Genomic DNA, 19849 nt, shown 5'->3' on the forward strand with positions numbered 1-19849 from the left:
AAAATCCCCCGCGCGCTGGCGCGAGGCTGTGCGCTATGCCCCACATGTGCGCGCTGCGCTCGCCCCGCTAACCGGGAGGGGATGGTGAGCCAGGCGCGTCTTCCGTCCCCTACTTCTTCATGTGCATCCTATACACAAAACACTCCCAGGCTGGCTGTGCAGATGCAGCTGCTTGAAACTTGGTCTCCAGAAAGCAGGAGCATATGCAGGATTTTTTTTTCTTTTTTCTTTCACTTTGCAGTTCCAGTTTTCTTTCATTGCAGTTAGTAAACATTTTCATCTTGTGCATTACCTGGCTCAAAGGAAACTCCTGAAGCATTATGGTAAGCCCTAACTATATTATCAGCATTAAATCTCAGCAGCTCACTCTCTGCTGTCTTTTGCCAAGTGGGGGAGGGTGGCGAGTTCGTCTGCTTTGTTTTACAATTTTATTTTGTTGTGTGTTCTTAAAACTCGGTGTAACTGCTCAGGTGTCAGACAGACTACTGATCTCTGGATATCAGCATTGCTACATGAATTTTTAAAGACTTTYCCAGTATTTCCGTCTTTTCTAATGGTAAAGATGTTTGCATTCTTGAAATAATAACTTTTGATTGCGTCTGCTTGGGATGCTGATGGTGATATGTGAATTGCAGGTTTGTAGATGGGCATGAGCGTATTCTTTGCATTTACACCTCTGTGGCTAGAGCTCGTGTATGATGTGTCCCATCCCCTTCAAGCCACGGTCTGTGGTTATTCCTACCCCGAATATCTTCTCGTTTTTTTTTTCCTTTTACAGCTAGATATATTTAGCTGTTTTAGTATGGTTAACAGAGTGTAGGCTGGTTCTAAATCAGCCTTGCAGGTTAGAAATGCCTGGGGGGGTGAAGGTGTCTGTCCCCCGCTGAGCGGTTTCTCTGCTTTAACACTTGCTCCCCGGGGGAGGCGTCGCGTTATTTGAGAGCTGCATCTGCAAAGGACAAACCGGCTCAGCCTTCTTGAGGGGCTTCTTAAGGATTGATTTTTGCTTTCTTCAGCACGGGGCCAAACCTTACACCTTTAATAAACCATTAAACAAAGTGCTTTCCAGCACCAGCRGGATTTATCCAAGAGCCGTGAAGGTTTGTGCTGGCTGAGCCAGCTGGTCGCTGCGGTCCCGTCCCGTCCCCCCCGTCCCCGCCGCGCTCCAGCACAGCCAGGGCACCGTGCAGCACGGCAAAATCTCCCTCATTATTCCCTCCGCCCGGGGCTCTTGCCAAAAGGGCCGCGGCCAAAATCGCTGATAAACTCTGCAGCGCACGCGGCGGGACGGAGCTGAAGGGAAAGGGAAAGGGAAACTCGGTGCCGAGCTGGGCGGCGGAGCTCCTTGAGCCCTGGAAGGCTGCGGAGGAGCTGGTTGCGTCTGTGCCAAAAAGGGAAGAGAGAAGAGCAAACGAGCTTGGAGAGCCTCGCTCTTCGGGACGCGTAACGGGACGAGCTTCAAGTGGAAATTCCTGGTGAGCAGAAAGCGTTATCCTGCGTCGCCGTCCGGCCCGCCGGGGCGCGTCCCGCGGTACCGGAAAGGCGCGTGCCGGGCTGGCGGGCTTCCCCGGCGCCGCGGCCCGGAGCCGAGCGAGGCCTCCCGCGGCCACCGCTGCTCCGCGCAGCGGCTTGGGCATCCGCACGCATCCCCCCAGCACGAGGCGGGCCAGCGGCCTCCGCAAACCACCGGCTTTTCCTCCCACTGGCAATGTCGAGCCCATCGTGTCGGTATCCACGTGTCCCGGTCAGCGCTGCGGCCGGTTTTGAACCGTGTTTCATGGCATTGGGAGATGTTGCCGAACGCCGAAGCTGCACTGAAGAGCTGGAAGCTTTTACGCTGAAATGGCAAATGCCAATATTTTAATGCAAGCTGGGCTATGGATTGTTTATCCATAACAATTCAGCAAAACTGGGATATGTATCAGATATATTTTAATAAAAAGGAACTTGGCTCTTTTTTTTTTTTTTTTTTGACTTAGCTCTGGTTTATGATATCTTTGCATCTTTGCCACCCATATTGACATTTGTGACTGAGAAGCTCTAGCTTTAATTCCTCAAACAAAAGTGGATTTTTAAGGATATATTTTAAAATTTCTGCACACCTGGGCAGCGAATCTGTCAGAGGACAGGGAGGAAGCCCCGGGACGTCTCTGCCCTTGGAAATTTCATCTTCATCCTGGAGGTACCCTTACAAGTTTGCCTTCATGGGGCTCCAGCGCTTTTATTAATTTGCACCATCCGAATGCTTAGGAACAGCCGTGAGGCCCTGGGAACTGGCYGGGTGCCTCGAAGAACCCTGATTCACTCCGGAAACGCTCCAGGTGACAGCTCCTGCCCCAGACGGTCCCCGGGCGCTGCGCCCCGGCTCGGGGGCCCGGGCCAACRCCGGGGCGGGGTGCGGTGTGGAATAAAAACACAAAAGTCTTAAATGTGCCAAGGGAGCTAATCTGAGCGGGGGAGCTGTGGGAGCGCCGCCGAGACTGAATGTGCCGGCACTTGTCGGAGCGTCGTGCTCCTCCCCGCGTGCTCCAGCCCTTCCTGCGCGCCGGCCAAGCCGCCGCTGCGTCATCAAGTCCTGTTGTTGCAAACACCAACTTTTTTTTTCCCCCCCTYTCTTTCTTTGTCTTTTTCCATCCTAATTTTCTCAGGAACTGACCCAGTTCTAGCACTCTGGAACTGGCATTCACCCTACTTGCAAATGTTCCTCATCTGTTTCAGATGATCCATCCAGCGTGACCTTTTCTGCTTAAGTAGCTTGCACAAAGAAAATAATACATCAAAATTACATCCTCATCCTTCATAACCCTGAAAGCAAGGCCGTGCATTTACCAGCAGTGAGTAATGGGCTTTTTTTCCTGCGCTCAGCGGGAAGCGCGGAGCACTCGGCCCGTGCAGCACTGCTGCAGCGCCGGGGAGGCCCCACCGCAGCGGCTCTGCTCCGCGTCCGCGCCGACACCTGTGCGCGGGCATCGCCGCCGGCAGCGGGTCGGGCCCGCCGCGGGGGCCGTGAGGGCGGCTTGCTTCCTAAGACGAAGTGGTTCCTCTGTTCCTGCTACTCGCGTTTCTCAATGACGTTGTACACCCCGGAGTTTGGCCGCGGGCAGGGTCCCTGCAGCGCAGCCACAGCCCCGTACTTGCCGGGGCAGGCGCAGCCGCTGCGGCTCTGCTCGCACCGGCGCAGCCTTCGTTATTGCGCCCTGCGGGAGCTGCTGCAATCAGCGTCCCTTGACTCACCCAGGGCAGCGGCGGGGGGGAGGTGAAGGGTGCGCCGGGCTGGACCTACAACCATGCGCCCGCGGGCCCGTGGGCGAGGGCGCTGGGAAGGAGGGAGGGAGCGCTGGGTGACGATGGTGGGAAGCAATGATGCAAACGGCAAAATGAGTTAACACGAGAAGGTCAGGGTGACCAGCTGCGCTGGCGCACCAAGCAGCACTGACACGGAGAGGGGGCTCGTCTTATGCCTCTCCGGAGCAGGACTCAGCGCAGAGCCCCGTGAGGAGCAGCTGGCTGCGCTCCTAGATAAGCGGAGCTGGAAAAGCTCAGGGAGAGGCAACATGGGGGGGGGCAAACTGGGACAGAGCCACTTGCAAGAGGCTTCAGGCTCCGAGGTGGCTGGGGCAGCTGGTGGGAGCACATCTGCACCCGGGCTCCGGCAAGGCACCCTGCAGCTTCCACTCCTTACGCCATTTGGTTTTCATTTTAATGAATCACTGAGCTATTTAAAACATACCTATGACCAGCTGAGCATAGTTATAACAGTAATTAACACCAACACATCATAAATCTCAGCAATGTCCCTTCTGGTTTCTAAGCTGCTAGTTTTATAAAGCCTCTGCTTGCCTGATGAGTGCCATAACATTGCAATGTGGTGTCTGATCCCAGAGGAGGAAGGTTGAAGCRCTTGGTCTCTGTGTAAAACCCTCCAAAACTCTAAGAAAAGCAAAGTTTTGATCAGAGCAACACAGAGACAGCTGAGAAGACCAGCACTCTTGGAGACCAGCATGCTCTAATACAGAGGTCCAGGTAAGACAACTTTGATGGGTTTTAAATATTTCCATGTAATCCTTTGTGTATTTTTACTTGCCTTTTGAAACCATGTGTATATGTATACTAAACTTAACTGTAGCTGGAACTAGAAAACACTTCCTACACTAAAATTCCTTAGTCCTTAGGTGGTGGTGTTCATCAGCTGTGAGTAATTTCTGCTGCCTTTTCCAGCTCTGCTCGAGGTGCTCGTTAGTGTTACCTGCTTGTGCTGAATTACTCGCTCTCTCTGAGTCAGGCACTTACACATATGCCAAGTCTGAGCAGTTTTGAGCTATATTGCCTTTGAGGTATTACAAACTGATCACAGTCATTGGTTCTCAGCAGAAATTCTCCACACGTTTCCATTTCACAGGAAAGCAGGAAAATCCTGGTGGTGGTTACACTTATGTGGACCACCTGAGGGAATCTGATGTTTATCTGAACAGCTCATTCTCATTTTAAATTGTTGTGTATCTTTAAGCAATGCCATTTGTTGCTGGTGAGATTGCTAGATAAYGTCAGTCAGTCTCGCTCCTTCTCCCCCACCCAACCTGCCTCCTCCTGATCTTCAGCTCCATTTCTTCTTGGTGAACTTTTGGGTGAACTTTAAGGAGTTTTTATTGTCCCAGTCCTCAGACGTCCTCCATGTCCCTCTGATGTGAAGGTCTGCGTTCAGCAGACCCCCTCTCCCCCCCCCCCCCAGTTTCGTATTGCTACACAGGGGCTGAGGTTGTATGTTGTCACCACAACCTTGTCCAGATAGTGTCCAGGAGCCATTTGCATGCCCACAGGAGAGAGGAGTAAGCGTTCATACCAAAAAGTACAGCCTAGGAGTCTGATTTCACTAACCAAGGCTGTGGGGACCATTTAATACTTAGCTGATAATCTGCAATAAGCTCAGTGGCGTAGCGTGATCTCATGTAGGTGTTGCCATATTCTTGCACAAGCAGAGCTCAAGCATTGGCCTCAAGCTTTCAGCTAGAGTGGTCGATATATATATATTATATATATATATATATGTACTTATTTGTTTGTTTATTTGTATCAATAGTTACATACATCCTTATCACCTCTGATGCAAGTGTTTTCTGGCATCGGGCGGCAGGCGAGGCAGGTATTGCCGGCATCGCTCCGGCAGCGATCCGTAGCCACCTTCAGCAGGAAACCTGAATGGAAGAGCAGTCCCAGGGCACCTGGAAGCTCTGCTCCCCTCTGGCCCATCTTCCCTCCAGCTGACCTGCTCAGGAAGAGAAATTTTTCCCTTTCAAAGATTTTTATGAAAACTAAGAGTGCATCCTGCATACAATTCCTAATATTTCACTTTTTGCTGGAGGATGCAGTAGAAAACAAATCTCTCCTCTGCATCTTTCCCTCTGCAGTCACCAAAGCCTGAAATGAGGAAGTTACCCAAAGCCAAAAGTGCTGGCRAGAGCTGAATAAAATATGTCTGTTTACTAGCTAAGTAAAGACTAGGCATTTGCTTTGCACATTTTCTGGTGAAAAAGGTCATTGCTCACAGGCACTTCCTCTCACGGGCTCTGCTGACAGACGAAGGTCACCCAGCCACGTCACTCTTCCCGGAGAAGGCTCGCTGCAGGCTACTCCGTGACTTAAGTACAGCCTGACTTTCCTTCGGAGAATGTGCTTAGCTAGCCAGAAACCACTGCGAACGAAGCCTAAGTCATCCATGAGTTACCATCTCCAAAACCTACAAAAACCTTTTTTTTTCCCCCTTCCCCTCATTCTCTGGGAAATGATTAATCAGTTCTGATAAAAGAGAAAAAAATCAAATCAAGTTGTTTGCGCTCACTCTGCGGAGGGCCCACCAGGGTCCCATTTCTGTACTAAAGCTTTTCCATTCTGGTTTGTTCTTCCAGCCTCCTCGCGAGCGTGTCGACCGAATGCTTTCCTAGCACCTTCTGCAGCGCGTCCTTGAGGTCCTGCCCCCAAATGGCTCGGGTTTGCGTTTTCGCCGTCACCCTGCTGTGGGGCTGCTTGGCGTCTTCCTCCCACCACACGGCAGGTAAAGCTGCTGCCCGCCACGGGCCGCGGCGCGTGCTTCAGACTAGCCCCGGCTCTCGAGGACGCAGTCCTCAAACTGAAACTTCTTGTGTTGCAGCAAGTGCCTGRTTTATAAGCATGCAAATAACTGTGTAAATATAGCATATGCTGAGCGGAAACTTTGCGAGAGCATCCAAGGGAGCAGGAACTGCCTTTTCCGCGTGGTGGATGTATTCTTTGCTACAGAGGTGTCAAGGTTACGTACCACCCAGGTGTATAAATATTCCTGGGCACGGTCCTGTGCTAGGCTTTCTTCTTGCAACAATTTTTGTTTGGCAAGCTGTTGCTTCGGGAAAATAGCTCTGCAGGCGCACCCTGTTCGCCGGAGTGAACGATGGTTTCGGCCGGGACCCTCGCGGATGCTGTAGCCAAAGCTGAAAGCATCCTAATTAAAACTGTTAAATACAACCTGCTGACTGGCCTATTCAGCGACTATCTGCACCTAGAGCACACCCTGATGAGTCCCCTTTGGAGACAGGGCTGCCTGTGGAGCACATCTTGATGTGACTCACTGCAATGCAAATAAAGTAGGGAAGTTCCCCCACCCCCTCAAAAAATATTCAGGAGCAGCTTTCCTTTGAGATTGGGTAATAATGTAGAGTATTTCTAGTGCTGGGGTCAGTGCAAATGATCTGAGTAGTATTGTCATGCCGTGAAATAGCTTAGAAATGTGGAACTGTGTGAGAGGCAGTGCCTGATATTCGCGCCCTGGAATTTCATTCTGTTAAGTGATATTCTACAAGGAAGCTTTTCCATTGCCTCTGAACTTCAGTCAAAACTTATTTTGGAAGAATTACTGTTTATAGTTACAATTGTCTTGAAAAATGCTCCTGATCGTTCAAGCTCTGGGCAGACTCAAATTTCAGAATGTCATCATAGTGGACAAGAGCAAAAATTTAGTTTGGACCGACCTACTYGAGTCTTGAAAGCCTCATGCTAGACTCACGAATGGAGTCTAGTACATTTTTGCTTCTTTGCGTAGCTCCAAGACACAACATTTATCTGCCCAGCAGGAGGTTTCTGACCTCCTGGACACTCTAGCCGGCTGCGGCGCCAGCAAACCCACACGAGCAGCCACGCTTGCGCGTAATGCCTTGGCCGCCCTCCCGCGCACCCGTGCCAGCAGGGCTCTCAGCGTGGGGCTCGCTGGTGCGAGAGGAACACCCCTTGGCCTTCATCCTCCTCCCCTGTTGGCGTGCTTGGAAATAGCCTTTCTGGACGATCGTTCATTTGCTTTCTAGCAGTTGCGGCTTCTCAAGCTACATCTGGCTCGTGCTGTTCCCCCATTTTCTGGAGTCTTCACGTGTTTGCAAAAGACCCAGGAGGTGGGTGAAATGTCCCTGCTTCCTGTTTGAGGCTCTCTAGAGCTGAGCACACTTTGCCCTTGGCCCTGCTCCCACCTCCTCTGCCTCTCGCAGCAGGGTGAGCCCTGTCCCTTCCTCCTGCAAGAGCACAGGACTGTGCCAGGTGTCCTCAAACACCAGCTACTGCATGTGCAGGACCATCACCTTCATGCCYGGAGTAGCACTGAGCCCCCTCCCAACCCAGGCTGCAATTGCAGGACTAATATCTGGTGGGAGGGAAGTGTTCTACTTGTAACTCAGAAAATACTGAAAAACCCATTTTTCCTCCAAGCTACTATAGTCTACTATTCCCAGCCCCAGCACCACCCTAAATATATTCCCATGATACCCAACTTCATCATCTAATACAACAACAAATCATCCATGGAGCTTTCTTTGCTGGGAAATGCAGGATCTTATGACTGCTGCCTACGCTGTGTTTCATTTGGGAGGGTTTAGTTCAGAAAAATAAATCTTTCATTGGTTTTCTGCAAAAATCTCTAAGGAGCCCATTAAAGTTTGATTTATATAGTTGTCTTGCACAGAAAGGTATTCTCAGGTTCTGCTTTCATAAGGGATTTACAAAAGGGRAAAAAAGGAAGGGAAAATGGTGTATATCTTGACCGAGAGACACCAAGGGGGTCAGGAAAGGCTGTGTCCAGGAGGCCAGGCTCACACTGGGAAAGGGTGACAGCGCCAGACGGCCACTGCTACAAGGAGGGCTCTGGACCACCACGAGGAAAGTATCATGTAAAGAATAAAGAATATGTAGAAATCCAAATGGATAGCTTTGCCTCTAGATAGTGTATGTGGAGAAAAATGACCTTAGATGTTATATATATAAAAAAAAAAAAAAAAAAAAAAACTTGGCTTAGTTTGAGCTAATAAAACCAAATAGCCTCAATAGCTTTATGTCATGTGGATGGAATTCTCAGTAAAGAGTGGAGCTTGGAGGAAGTATATCTTCTTAGTATGAAAACAGTCCAAAAGATACTCTTTTATTAACATATGGCAGTAACTTACAATATTTTAATAAAAGCCAGATTTTCTCTAAAGGCATATTTTTTTATAGCTGATAGAAGTTGCCCAAAATAAGAATGAGTTTGTTCTAACGTTTTGCTTCTCTGCTTCTGTATAGGTTTTTCTTCTTTTTTTTTTTCCTTTTTTCTTTTTTTTTGTCATCTTTCTCATTAATGTACTTGAAAAGAATAGTTGAAGCAAGATGGGTGTCTATTATGGTTAGGGAATATATATTCCCCAGGCAGCATGATGTGATCYGTCATCCAAGCTTGTTGCAAGAGCTGACAGCAAAGTTTGCTGTGATATTTGTCATCCTGGTTGTTGGTAATCACCTGGAGATACCAGTGAGGAAACGCAGGACCTGAGGGGTCATCGCAGAGCAGTAGTTTTGCATAACACAACTTGAAAGGGAGCATCAAAGACGCTATGGCACGCTCGGTGCCTCTTTAACTGCATTGGCGTGTTTTTCGCTGAGTGCCAGCAAAAACTGAGCTCGCCCAGGCAGGCAGGAGGAGAGCTTGTGCATGTTTCCTAGTAGGAGGTTATCAGTTCAACGCTGGACCTGAATTCCTCCACCCCCAGCAGCTGCGTTTATCAYATGATGACATTTCATACTTTTTCGTTGTTTTCTTTCCCTCAACATGCATTTTTACCCCCTGCTTTGCTTTCTCTTCAGTTGCACCCCCAGAAGATCTGCAGATTACTGATCCTGGACTTTTAGGTTCCCTCGATATAGAGTGGAAGCCTCCACTCAACGTGCGAACATTCAACACATGCACAATAAAATACAAGTTTGAATATCGTAATGCAGGCGACAGAGACTGGAAGGTAAGACAAAGAGCAGTTAAATCCTGTGTGGTATATTGCTATTTTTCTGTCTTTAGTTCTTGCATACATTTAAGCTTGTGGTATGATGGTTTCCTGTGAAAAAAGCCAGACTCCAGTTTATAGGGCAAGTGGTTTGGAATTTTTACCAGATGAGAATGTATTTTGAACTTTAGCAGCAGTCAGAGTGGGAATAAGGGGCTATTGCTGCCAGAGTGCACTGCTGGCTGCCAAAAGTAATCCAACAGTATCCGGTAGCATTCCTCATCGTAAAAGCGCTATACGTTTAGAAAGCCTTTATAGGGCTTGAATAGGAACTCATACAACGCCAACAGATCCTTTGGGATGCAAAACGTTAGATTGCTAGGATAATTAGTGAAAATCAGTCTTGTATTTATATTGTTATAAATATAACAATAAATAAATCCCTTTATCCAGARAAGTATTTTTAATTCTCTCTTACTTTTGCCCATTAGATATATTTGACTCTAGCTCATCTCTGTGATAAAGTTGCCCCATTAGCCCATTGCTGAGCAGCAGGGCCAGAGCAGACATGCGCAGTACAGGAAGGGTTGTTGCAATATTTGTGGAAGCCCACAGGAGCTGGAAACGGCTGTGGGGTGGGAAGGAGCTGGAGCAGGGAGAGGAGGAGCCCTGCAAAGCCTGCCYGCCCGGGGCGGGGAAGTGAGGAACCAGGTTAGCGGTGCTGGGGGGCCCCCACCGCCCGCTGGGGCTGGTTTCTGGATGCTCTCATCGCGCGTGATGCCAGTCGCCCTGCTCGCCGTGCAGCAGCGTGYAGCTGTGCCGATTCTTCCACGATGATTTGAACTAACATTTAAAAAGCACCAAGCAAGAAAATGCAATAGTAAAAAGAAGGGAAAAAAAGTAGCATTCCCTGAAGCACAAGTAATAGAAGTGTCTTGTGCAAGGCAGACCTGAAAGGTAGAACAAAATTTTCTTGTACACGCCARTGAGGTTACAAAGAGGAGTTGGTTTAAAGAAAAGAGAGAGAAAATTAAAAAGAAAGCCATGGGGAAGCAAGAGCCAGGGCTGTCCGTCAGAAACACACGACTCAGGCACTTGTATGCTGCAACAGGTGACAAACTGCACCACCGTGGGCTACACCACTGCAGCTCCGGCTGCAGCAACGGTATTAATTCTACCTTATGTTGCTGCTGTCCCTTCTGGTTTGGGACTTTCAAATCTGAGGGAAAAAAGAGATATATAAATAGAGCATTCAAAAAGTTATGCCACGCAGGGCTGTGTGTGCCGTACGCGCTGGCTCCTGCTCCTCGCTGGGACGGTGGTCAGGCCTGGCAGGGTGTGGTTGCACTTTCCCATGTGAACCATCCCTGCAAGCCCAGCTGTTTTTGCACAACACCGCATCCTGCCTTCTGCTTCTGATTACCTTGCAGCGCTGACAGGCCACGTGGTTATTCACACTGGCATCTTCAGCAGACCCTCTGGGCGCTCCTGGCTGGTGGGGACGGCCCTTGAGCCACAGCCTGCTCTTTCCTGTCATTGTCCTGGTGGGTGGGAGGACTTGAAGCCAGTGAGGCTGGGCAGCACCGATTTGGGAGAAAGCTTCCTCTTGGTCAACAGGGCAACTAGCTATTTCAGCACTCTTTGCCCCAGGTGGTTGCAGATGTTGTCATATGACTTACCCGACCTGCTCCAGTGCCTTGCAGGACACCCATCTGCTACGTGATGAGCAGCCGAGTGAGGAACAGGAGTGCTAGAAAAGCCCAGGGCACGAGAAGCAGGACAGACATGCAAAGAARCTCTACATTAAAGCACAAAGCTGAGCCTAATAGCAGCCGGAGCAGGAGCACTGATAGCAAATTGTGCAGCCCACTTACCGGTGAAAGAGGTGCTTATAAAGTCTGTCTTTCAACCAGGTTATTTTTACTAGGAAATTAAAATTCAGAGTTGGCTTTGACCTCAGCAGGACTGCTGAAGCGAAGGTACAGACGCTGCTCAAAGGCCCGTGTACCAATGACGTGGAGGTTCAAAGCGAATGGATCCACACCACCTTCCAGGTCCCGCTGCAAGGTGAGGACTGACCTTCGGTACCCTGTGCAGCCCCGCGCGCTGCAGGAGCCCCTTGCACGGGCTGCTGCTGGGCTGGCGCTCGGTGGACGGTGGATGCTGCAGGGCTCGTTGCGGCATAGGACATGGAAACCCCTCTCCGGGCGTTAAGGGGCTCCTCCGATGAGAGGGAGAGGCAGGAGCAGCAGCTGGGTCTCCTGCCCCTCGCCAACACTGCTGGGCTGCCCAGCCGGAGCACCACTGCTGAATAACAATCTTATTAGCTATATTATTACTACTCTATTACAGTGACTGGCCTTTTTTTTTTTTTCTTTTTCTTTCTCTACCAACTGCAATGCACAATTGTTCAAATACGTAAAATGACATTTTTTCCCCCATTTGACAGGCAAACTGGAATCAGAAGTTAAGGATTTCCACTGCATCTATCACGACTGGGAATACCTCAGGTGTACCTGGCAGCCAGGGCTGCTCGCGCCTCGCGGGGCGCGCTACGGACTGTACTATTGGTAGGTACTAGCGAAAAGGGAAAACATCCCGGCAGCAATCAAGGGAGCCCCTCTTGACTCGCTCGAGATAGTAAAGCCCCACGGCGAATGCATTTTTATGGCTGGCGATGCTATCACGCGATCCACCTGCAACGAGCCTTGCGAAAGCCCCAAGCCTCCCGCAGCGCCGCTCACCGCCCGGCCTTGCCTTGCGCTTTTGCCGTTGCTGAAGATGCCCTGAGTGTTTTGGCTGCCCGTTTTCCTAGCGTGGGATTTGGCAGGTGGTTGCAGAGCTTGGTGAACCCCCTCCGTGGAGAGCAGGGCTTCTCAGTCACCACCGGTTTTACCTTCCAAATCCCCTTTCAAAGCCTTAGCCCAGCTCACGGACACGCGTGTGCTGCCGGCGTGCAGTAATAACGAGGGTTTCGCCATCGTTTCTGCTATAGTGCTGCTTAACTGCACTTAGCAATTCTTTCTTCAAAAGATTTCTATGATTTTTGGCAAAAGCAAGTGCTTCATTTGTCATGACCCTGTAGTAGGGACGGCTTGGGTTTCCTGCCTGTTGGCAACTGGTGGACAGAAACCTAGCTCCTATTTAAAAAATAGTTCTTGGACATACTGTTCAAAGCAGCAACACTGATTTAAAAGCAAGTTAATAACCACAAAGGTCTCTTTGAAGAAAACCATGGAAATTCATGATTTGGCCTGAAATAAAAAAACACCCTCATTTAACCGCCTGTAATGAAAACAGGTGTTTGGATCCGAGTCCCGTTGTATAACATGAGTGGGTGGGAAGGCAGCCGTGGCGCCTTTTTTTTGATCCCAGTGAGCTGTTTTTTTTGTTTGTTTTAACAGCTCCCCGGCACGCAGCATTTTCCCACGTAGCGCAGCATGCCGTGCCGGGAGGCACTCCTTGGGCTCCGAGCGCGGCGGCGGGACGCAGCCCTGCTGCAGCAGCAGTACCCCCTCCCCGAGGGCATCTTAAAACGTGATGCAAAATAGCTCTTAGGATTTCCAGGAGTGGGCACGTCCAAGGGCGCATCTCTGCCCGGAGCGGAGGGATGAGGCAYGGAGGAGGGAGAGGCTGCGGGTTTAAGTCAGAGTTTTTGATGACTGCAGAAATCTCTTGCTGGTGCTGCAATTGGGGAGGGGGGGGGCGAGGTGAGAGCTGAAAGCCGCACGCAGGTATGTGCGGGAAACCCCCAAATCAACGAGTTTGGGAGAGGGGCGCGCAGCCTCCTGCCCGCTGTGTTTGCGTTAGGGGCCGCGTACGTGCACGAGACCGACGCTCACCTCCGCCGGGCCGGGTCCCGCGCGAGGCGAGCGGCACCACCCACGGCCTCGCRCGTGCCAGCAGCCGGCCCAGCCTGTGAAACGACCTTGCAAGTCACGTGGGCTATTTTCCTTTAATTTTTCCCCTCTCGGCTCTCGCTCTGTCCCCACGCCTTTCCCACAGCGGGCCTCCGGATGAGGAAACGTCCTACACCACGTGCTTTGGGGTCACTTCCGAAATCAAAGGGTGGGAGGACGTAGGAGGTATTCGTGGCTTAGGTTCAGTTACTCCCACCCAACTTTTTATTTATTTTCTTAAAAAGGCTATATTGCACATACTTACTACCCTTGCTTTTTTTTTTTTCACTCTCTTTTTCTCCCCTATTTTCCTAACACACCCCCAGGTACGAGGGCCTGGACCGCGCTGAGCAGTGCGATGACTACATTCAGGATCGCGGGATAAACGTCGGCTGCACGGTGCAAAACCTGAGCCAGGCAGAATACAAGGACCTGACCATTTGCGTCAACGGTTCGGCAGCGGCCACGCTGCTGCGACCTCTGTACGTCACCGTCCGCCTCCAAAACCTAGGTAATCACTGCGGCGAGCCCAGGCAGGCCGCGGGGAGCCAAGGCTGCCGCAAAGCGCCCGGGTGAATCCCCCGCTGGAGAAGGGGCCGTGCCACGTGCCACGTGCCACGTGCCACGCGCGACCTTAGTCCCCAGCAGCTTTTGCAGTTGGGCGACGCTGCTCGGTGCCCCAGGACTTTGCTGTTGAGAGCAAGTCACGAGCGGCGGAGACGTGGGTCTCGAGCGGCTTGCAGCGTGCCCGGCCGGCGCAAAAGTCCCCACGCCGTAATCCACGCGCGAATGCAAAACGACCCACGGGGCTCCCAGCCCGGGGGCAGCCCGCGCTCCCGTAGCATTGCAACCCGCAGCGGCGTCGAAATCCCGTCCACGGACGAGGCCGGAGGCGGGCAGCGYGGAAGCGGGTCCGTGCCCACCAGAGTCCATATGGTTGCACCACTTGACGTTCTCTCTTCCCCTAGCAAAGCCGTCACCGCCGGAGGGGCTGGCGGTGTCCATGTCCGACTCCGAGGAGCTGCGGGTGGCGTGGAGCCCGCCGGGCGGGGAGACACCGGCCCAGTGCCTGGAGTACGAGCTGCAGCTGGCAGAAGACCGGGGCAACACCAAGGCTGCCTGGGTGGTAGGGAAAACACGCCGAAAGCGCAGCGTGCCCTCGCTCGGGGAGGAGAAGGGTCTAGCAGGGCTCTGCCCAGTAGCCAGGAAGGGGAAGGAKGCGGTGGGAAACCCTGACCCGCTGCCCCCTCGCACGTGTTCCCGCTCAACACCGCGATCTCCCAGCCCCAGCACTTGCTTTAATTTTYTTAGGCCTCCAGCCTGCTAGGTCAGAAGCTTCACGCGGGATGTGAAGGTTGCTTTGGTTTGCTTTCCTGAACGCAGGAGCCCACGTTGGCCCAATGAAACGCCAACCTCGCCGTGGTGCCGGCTTGGGACGCAATGCGTCACTTCCGCACAGCGCTTATTCCTCGCGCGTTATTCAGTTGCAGTTTCGCTAGCAAAAATGGCAAGATCATAGAAAATATCCCTCAGATGTCCCTTTCTTTAATTTTCATATTCTAGACAAGAATCTACTTAGCCAATTTCATGAAGGATTCCATAAATTAACGCGCATAAATGGCAACGCGCGTGCTGGGGACCTCAGAACGTATTCGTTTTCAGTAGGTTAATCTCCACAATCATCTTACTGGCATTGGTTGGTCCAAAGCTATTGTGAAATCATTTAAAACCGCCAGACCATAATCCAAGCGCTTGTGGAGTCTGGATAGYGTGTCCGGAAACATCAGACCATGCCAGAGAGCTACTGGCTGTGGGATGTAATTCCTTCACCTCTGTTCTCTGTGTTTTGTTTCTCAGTCCGTGTCAACGCAAATGGAGACTGCCTTCACCATTCCCAGAGCAAATCAAAGCCGCGTTTCGTGTGTCCGTGTCAGGGGCAGAACAAATATTTTCTGTGCCGACCAGGGCTTTTGGAGCGAATGGACGCAAGAGTGTTTCTCTGGTATGGAACAAAAAAGCAACTGGCATTTCTTCTATGTCTTTTGTAAAGGCAGTTTGGGACAAAGGGCTGATGGCTGCAATGAGCATCTGCTGGTGTCCAGTGCTGGAGACAGGACTTGGTTCTAATCAAACCCTCAGCCAGATCCAGCACAGATGTTCTTATGTATTTGTCCCCAAATATTAATAACCAATAACCTTTCCTCAGCAGCAAAAAAAAAAAAAGAAAAAGAAAGAAAGTTCCTTTAGGACTCCTTCTCCATCTACCCAGAGCTTCCACAAGGATTCAGTTGCCTCCRCTGAAATGAGGATGGATTTTAGGAGGAACGGGGGCAAACTGAGAAGAAGGTCCTTGCCTTAACTCCCAAGGAAGCACAATGTCCACTGACACTTCACAAGCYTGGGCTGTGTAGGGGCTGTCCCAGTGTGCATTGGCCCTACCACAAGATGGTTGCATAGAGGTGGCTGCCGATAAATGCTCTGCTGGAGGGTAGTAGGTCACTCGAACATGCAGAGTTTGCTTTAGAAGAGGTAATATCACTCGTTCTGCAAGCAGCCATTGCTTTATTCACTGTCATTTCTCTCCACAGTGTCCAGAAAAGAGGACAAGCAGCTATTTATCCTCGTTCCAGTCATTCTGAGTTTTTCATGTAGCCTCATCGTATTTATGTTGATTGGCCAGTGCAAGAAAAGGTAAGCACGAAGGCAGCCTGCAACACAACACACTTCCATACGGGTGCCTCCGACTCCAGCTACACAGGAAATATCAATTAATAAGGGCCAAATACATTAATATATCCCCTAAGACTGAACACTGAATAGCAGCTTATATCCAGCAAGCCCCCTAGTATGCGTGGCAGTTTCTGATAAGAAATGCCTCACAACGAGCTATAACCTCACAGCAGAGCCCCAGGTCTTGGTGAGACAAGCCTAGGCTCTTCCTGTCGAATGCAGCAAAGCTACCGCGTGTAGAGCAGCGTAAGTGATGCCATTAGCTTGCCCCAAACCACTCCGCCAGCAGAGGTTTGTTCTGGCTGCGGTAAAGAAACGCCCTTCTTCTGGGCTGAGGCTCGTTGCGTTCACACTTACACCACGGTTTGCACTCATTTCACTGTCACACCGCACAGGGGAAGGCTGATGCGGTAGATGAATTTGCCCATATCCATATTTTGCCCATATTTTCTTCAGGTCAGAAGCATCACTTAGAGAGAATTAATCTCCTGGTACAGCGACTATTTTTACTGTATAGTAAGACACTATAGGGTAAGTGTGTGGGTAGCCTTTGTTATATGCTTCTTAAGGCATCGCTGATGAGGGAGAACTGGCTATAGAAATACTTTCATGCTCTTGTAAGAGATGAACTAATGCATTTTTGATAGATGAATGGATAGGTTTTAGACACGCACTTCTTTWTTTCAGCTTTGTATCTGCCTTTCAAATGTTTTTGTTCACAAAATTTGAACAAAATGTAGATGCTAACAAGCAACCCACAGAAAGCAAATGCCTCCTGCATTGCCATGGAGATGCCATGAGGTGTCACAGGGATGCTGGGGGGGGTCACCAGCTCTCTTGGTGCTAGGAATTAACAGGTTGTGTCCACTTCAGATCCCCAGCAGGAAAGCCGTTGCCCTCGTCCATGGGATGCTGACTCCGCTAACACGACGACTGTCCCGCTTGTGTGTGATGGATTGCTCTGAGATCATCCCAAGGAGAGACAAGGAGCCCTGAGCTATCTAAAGTCCCTTTGGGCCTTTCCTAYTTGCTGCCATTTACAGGGTTGATTGATGGATTTCAAATCCTGAACAGGACCAGGAAAACCTCGAAAGAGTTTCCAAACTGAATCTGGAGCAAACCATTTCTGATAACAGGACAAGGGAGAAGAACTGCACTGGGAACTGCGAGGAATAAAGGCACCACTCTGCTGTGYGGGTTTTTCTTCTGCTGTCAGCAGGAGGCACACTGAAGGGCAATATCTCACACGCAACACTACATACTAATGCCTGCAGGTAGCCACTGTACCCCACTCTTCTCTCACCACTTCTTCCTTCCTAGTCCCCAAATRCTCAATCTGCTGATAGTATTTAAATGCTGCCCTTGAGCTAGCTGTATTTATTTCATCRCCTGGTATGCCTTACCTTTTGTGAAGCTGAAGTAGGGAGGTCCTGAGAGAAAGTTTTGCTGTAAACRGTCATAGTCATAGCTACTGCAAGGGACAGATGGTCAAAAGGAGAAGAAAAGGGTCRGTCTGGAAAAGGCAAGTATTGGAACTTCTCTAGGAGCTGAGCCCAAGTACCAGAATTCAGTGRAGTACCTCAGATCTCTCTTAATGCCATGTATTCAGGTAATGAGACTGCTGACTGGCTTTTAAGGAATAACTCCCTATGATGATAAACCAACCACCAAACAGAAAAACACCAGTCACCACTATGGCTAAGTGACCCCAAATGAGACACTATCCCCCAAGCATACTTCTCGGTTTGTCTGTTAAAAATTATGGACCTKCCCAAACCCACATGTTTACTGTGCTTTCATTTCCTCTGACCAAGCCACAAAACATATTTTCTTGCAGGAGCACTTATTCCCAGATGGGAATTTCTAGTGAACACAGGAAGCTTAGAAAGAAAATAAAGTTTGCAGCAATCAGATATACAAAGAGCCCTGTTAATACAATCAGTCAGGAAACAACACAGCAAGTGATGTCTTATGCATCCAACTGTAAAATTATCCAGTCGCTATCAGCTTCTYCCCTGCTCAATGGGCAACAACCCAACGCTATTTGAGGAGCAACCAAAGCAAGAAAGTACCAGGAAAATTGGGCTGGAGCAGAAACAAAACTACTCGTTGCTGTTGTTTCGTGGAGATACAGCCTCTGACTAGACCCTCTGCTGCTTCCTGGGGCTCTACAGCCAAAAATAGCGGTGCACATGCAACGGGCTCTGCAAATGCTGTGTTTTAACTCAGCGAATGCAGCACGCTGGCTACCAGAGAAGGGAGCTGGACTGGGCATGGCACTGCCTGATCTCACAGAGAGGGTGAGGGGGAACCGTGAGCAAGGGGAGGAAGCTGAAGCAAAGCTGGCTTGGAGCATGACCTGACCCAGAGCTGAGCTGCTTGGCTGGGCTGAGGTCCTTCTGGGGCTTTTAGGACCTATGGGACTTGGGTGCATCCAGAACTGGGGAGCATCTGGGCTGTGGGTTTCCAGGACTGCCCTCATGGGCAGTAGTTATTGYGTTAATAATAATGGTTAAAATCCAAAAGTGCTGGAAAAAAAAAAACCTTTGGAAAGAGGCTTGTTGAGCTCCCCTGCCACTGAGAATAATGCCCAGGATGCCTCTGACASCCTGCCAGCCTCTTAAACAGCTTAAATCACTACTAAAAAATACATGGTCACATTGGGAAGTTCGCCTGTTTAAAATGCAGGGTAATAAACTCGAGCCCACCCTGGTGCAGCAGGTAAAGCAGATGCAATTTCACCCACCTGACAGCAAGGGAACCCCAGGAATGGCTTGTGCAGGCACCTGGMGTGCTCAAGCAGCCTGGCACGCACTGGCAGCGCTCAGCCCGCTGRGTCCCCACCGCACCGTCAGCGCGAGGCCGGGATCTCGCTGCCTCTTTAATGGGGGGAAGCTGCAGTTTCCGCAGAGGCGGCAATCTTGGCACGCGTTGCCTGCAGGGGAGATTTGCAATCCTCTGATTGCAAAGCACTGCACCTGTGTGGGCCAAGCAAAAAAGCCAAGAGAAGCCCCCAGTTAAACAGCAGAGCAAAAAAGCCCACTAACAGCCACAAATTATTGCTAGGCCAAGGGCAGCGCAAGCACAGAGCAACAAGCCTGCTCCAGGTCTAGAGAGACCCCAGGAAATGGCCCAGGAGTGTGCCAGAGGGSAGAAGAGATGCTGAGACCCTGCTGCAGCTCTCTTTAGGGACTGCTTTATAAGCCAGGTTAAAACTTCTGGCCTAATTTTGTCCAAAAAGAGATAAAAGACGAAGGCTTAAAGAGATTGGACAGGTGGCAAAGGAACGATGTTGTACCTCCAGATTAGATCAGCGCTATTTCAGTAACTGCAAAATATAAAATTCAGGCTGAAGCATGCCTAGAAACGTGCCTAGTAACGTTGTGATAAATTAAGGACATCGCCTCGTCGCCGTACGCTGCGGCTTGCAGCATCACAGTTGCATCCATTTGCTGTAGTCCACAATTAATATTTTCAGTAAAGCTCTTTCAAAAGCAGTCCTTCGGCATACTCTGCTCTTTCTTATTGCTCCCAGCTTCCGCCTGCCTTCCACCGTGTTTGTACGGTCCTTTCTCCCCCCGCCCGGCGAGGCAGGCCTTCGCCAAGCCCGCACCGAGACCGCCTCCGCGCGCCCCTGAGCTTGCGGCCTCCCCGCCTCCGACGGACGGAGTCGTAGAGCCGTTTGCTGGAGGACGAGAAGCAACCCTTCCCGCGGATGATTTTCCCTGGAGAACGTCAATACTTGTCGAACATACGAAAGCACGTTTTCGTTCTTGCTGCGGGGAAATGCAAAACCAAACTCTCTCTCTCTCCAATTCTCGTAGCTTTTTGGGGGCGGTAACAGAAACGGGAAAGGCAGACGCCAAGGTCACCAGCGGTACCCAAACGTGCGTAACCCMCACCCCGCTCTCAGCCAGGCCTGTTTGCAAACCGCTGACGAGAGAGCGACCGGAAAACTCA

At 50.6% G+C, this 19849-nt stretch overlaps 1 protein-coding gene across 2 annotated transcripts; it reads left to right on the forward strand.

Moving 5' to 3' along the window:
- Positions 1–258: 258 nt before the first annotated feature.
- Positions 259–19386, forward strand: IL13RA2 (interleukin 13 receptor subunit alpha 2). 2 transcript variants are annotated; one of them, XM_085325493.1, is made up of 11 exons: positions 2723–2834; positions 3883–4023; positions 5904–6049; positions 9127–9278; positions 11174–11327; positions 11710–11830; positions 13486–13670; positions 14128–14285; positions 15017–15161; positions 15748–15850; positions 16763–19386. In XM_085325493.1, exons 3-11 carry the CDS (start codon positions 5977–5979, stop codon positions 16803–16805), a joined length of 1134 nt encoding a protein of 377 aa, XP_085181619.1. In that variant the 5' UTR covers positions 2723–2834; positions 3883–4023; positions 5904–5976; the 3' UTR covers positions 16806–19386. The 2 variants fall into 2 exon arrangements, with proteins under 2 accessions (XP_085181618.1, XP_085181619.1); XM_085325492.1 differs by lacking the exons at positions 2723–2834; positions 3883–4023 and adding an exon at positions 259–323.
- The last annotated feature ends 463 nt before the right edge of the window (positions 19387–19849 follow it).

Source organism: Rhea americana, unplaced genomic scaffold (assembly GCF_003343005.1).
Source record: "Rhea americana isolate MKP2758 unplaced genomic scaffold, rheAme1 scaffold_98, whole genome shotgun sequence".
In the NCBI taxonomy this organism is placed as follows: Eukaryota; Metazoa; Chordata; class Aves; order Rheiformes; family Rheidae; genus Rhea; species Rhea americana.

Excerpts from the sequence above, each read along its gene's own strand:
- IL13RA2 (XM_085325492.1), top strand. The coding sequence starts at position 5,977 with ATGGCTCGGGTTTGCGTTTTCGCCGTCACCCTGCTGTGGGGCTGCTTG. Across the intron at positions 11,831-13,485 it reads CGCTACGGACTGTACTATTG|GTACGAGGGCCTGGACCGCG; the intron begins GTAGGTACTAGC and ends ACACACCCCCAG. Across the intron at positions 13,671-14,127 it reads CGTCCGCCTCCAAAACCTAG|CAAAGCCGTCACCGCCGGAG; the intron begins GTAATCACTGCG and ends CTCTTCCCCTAG.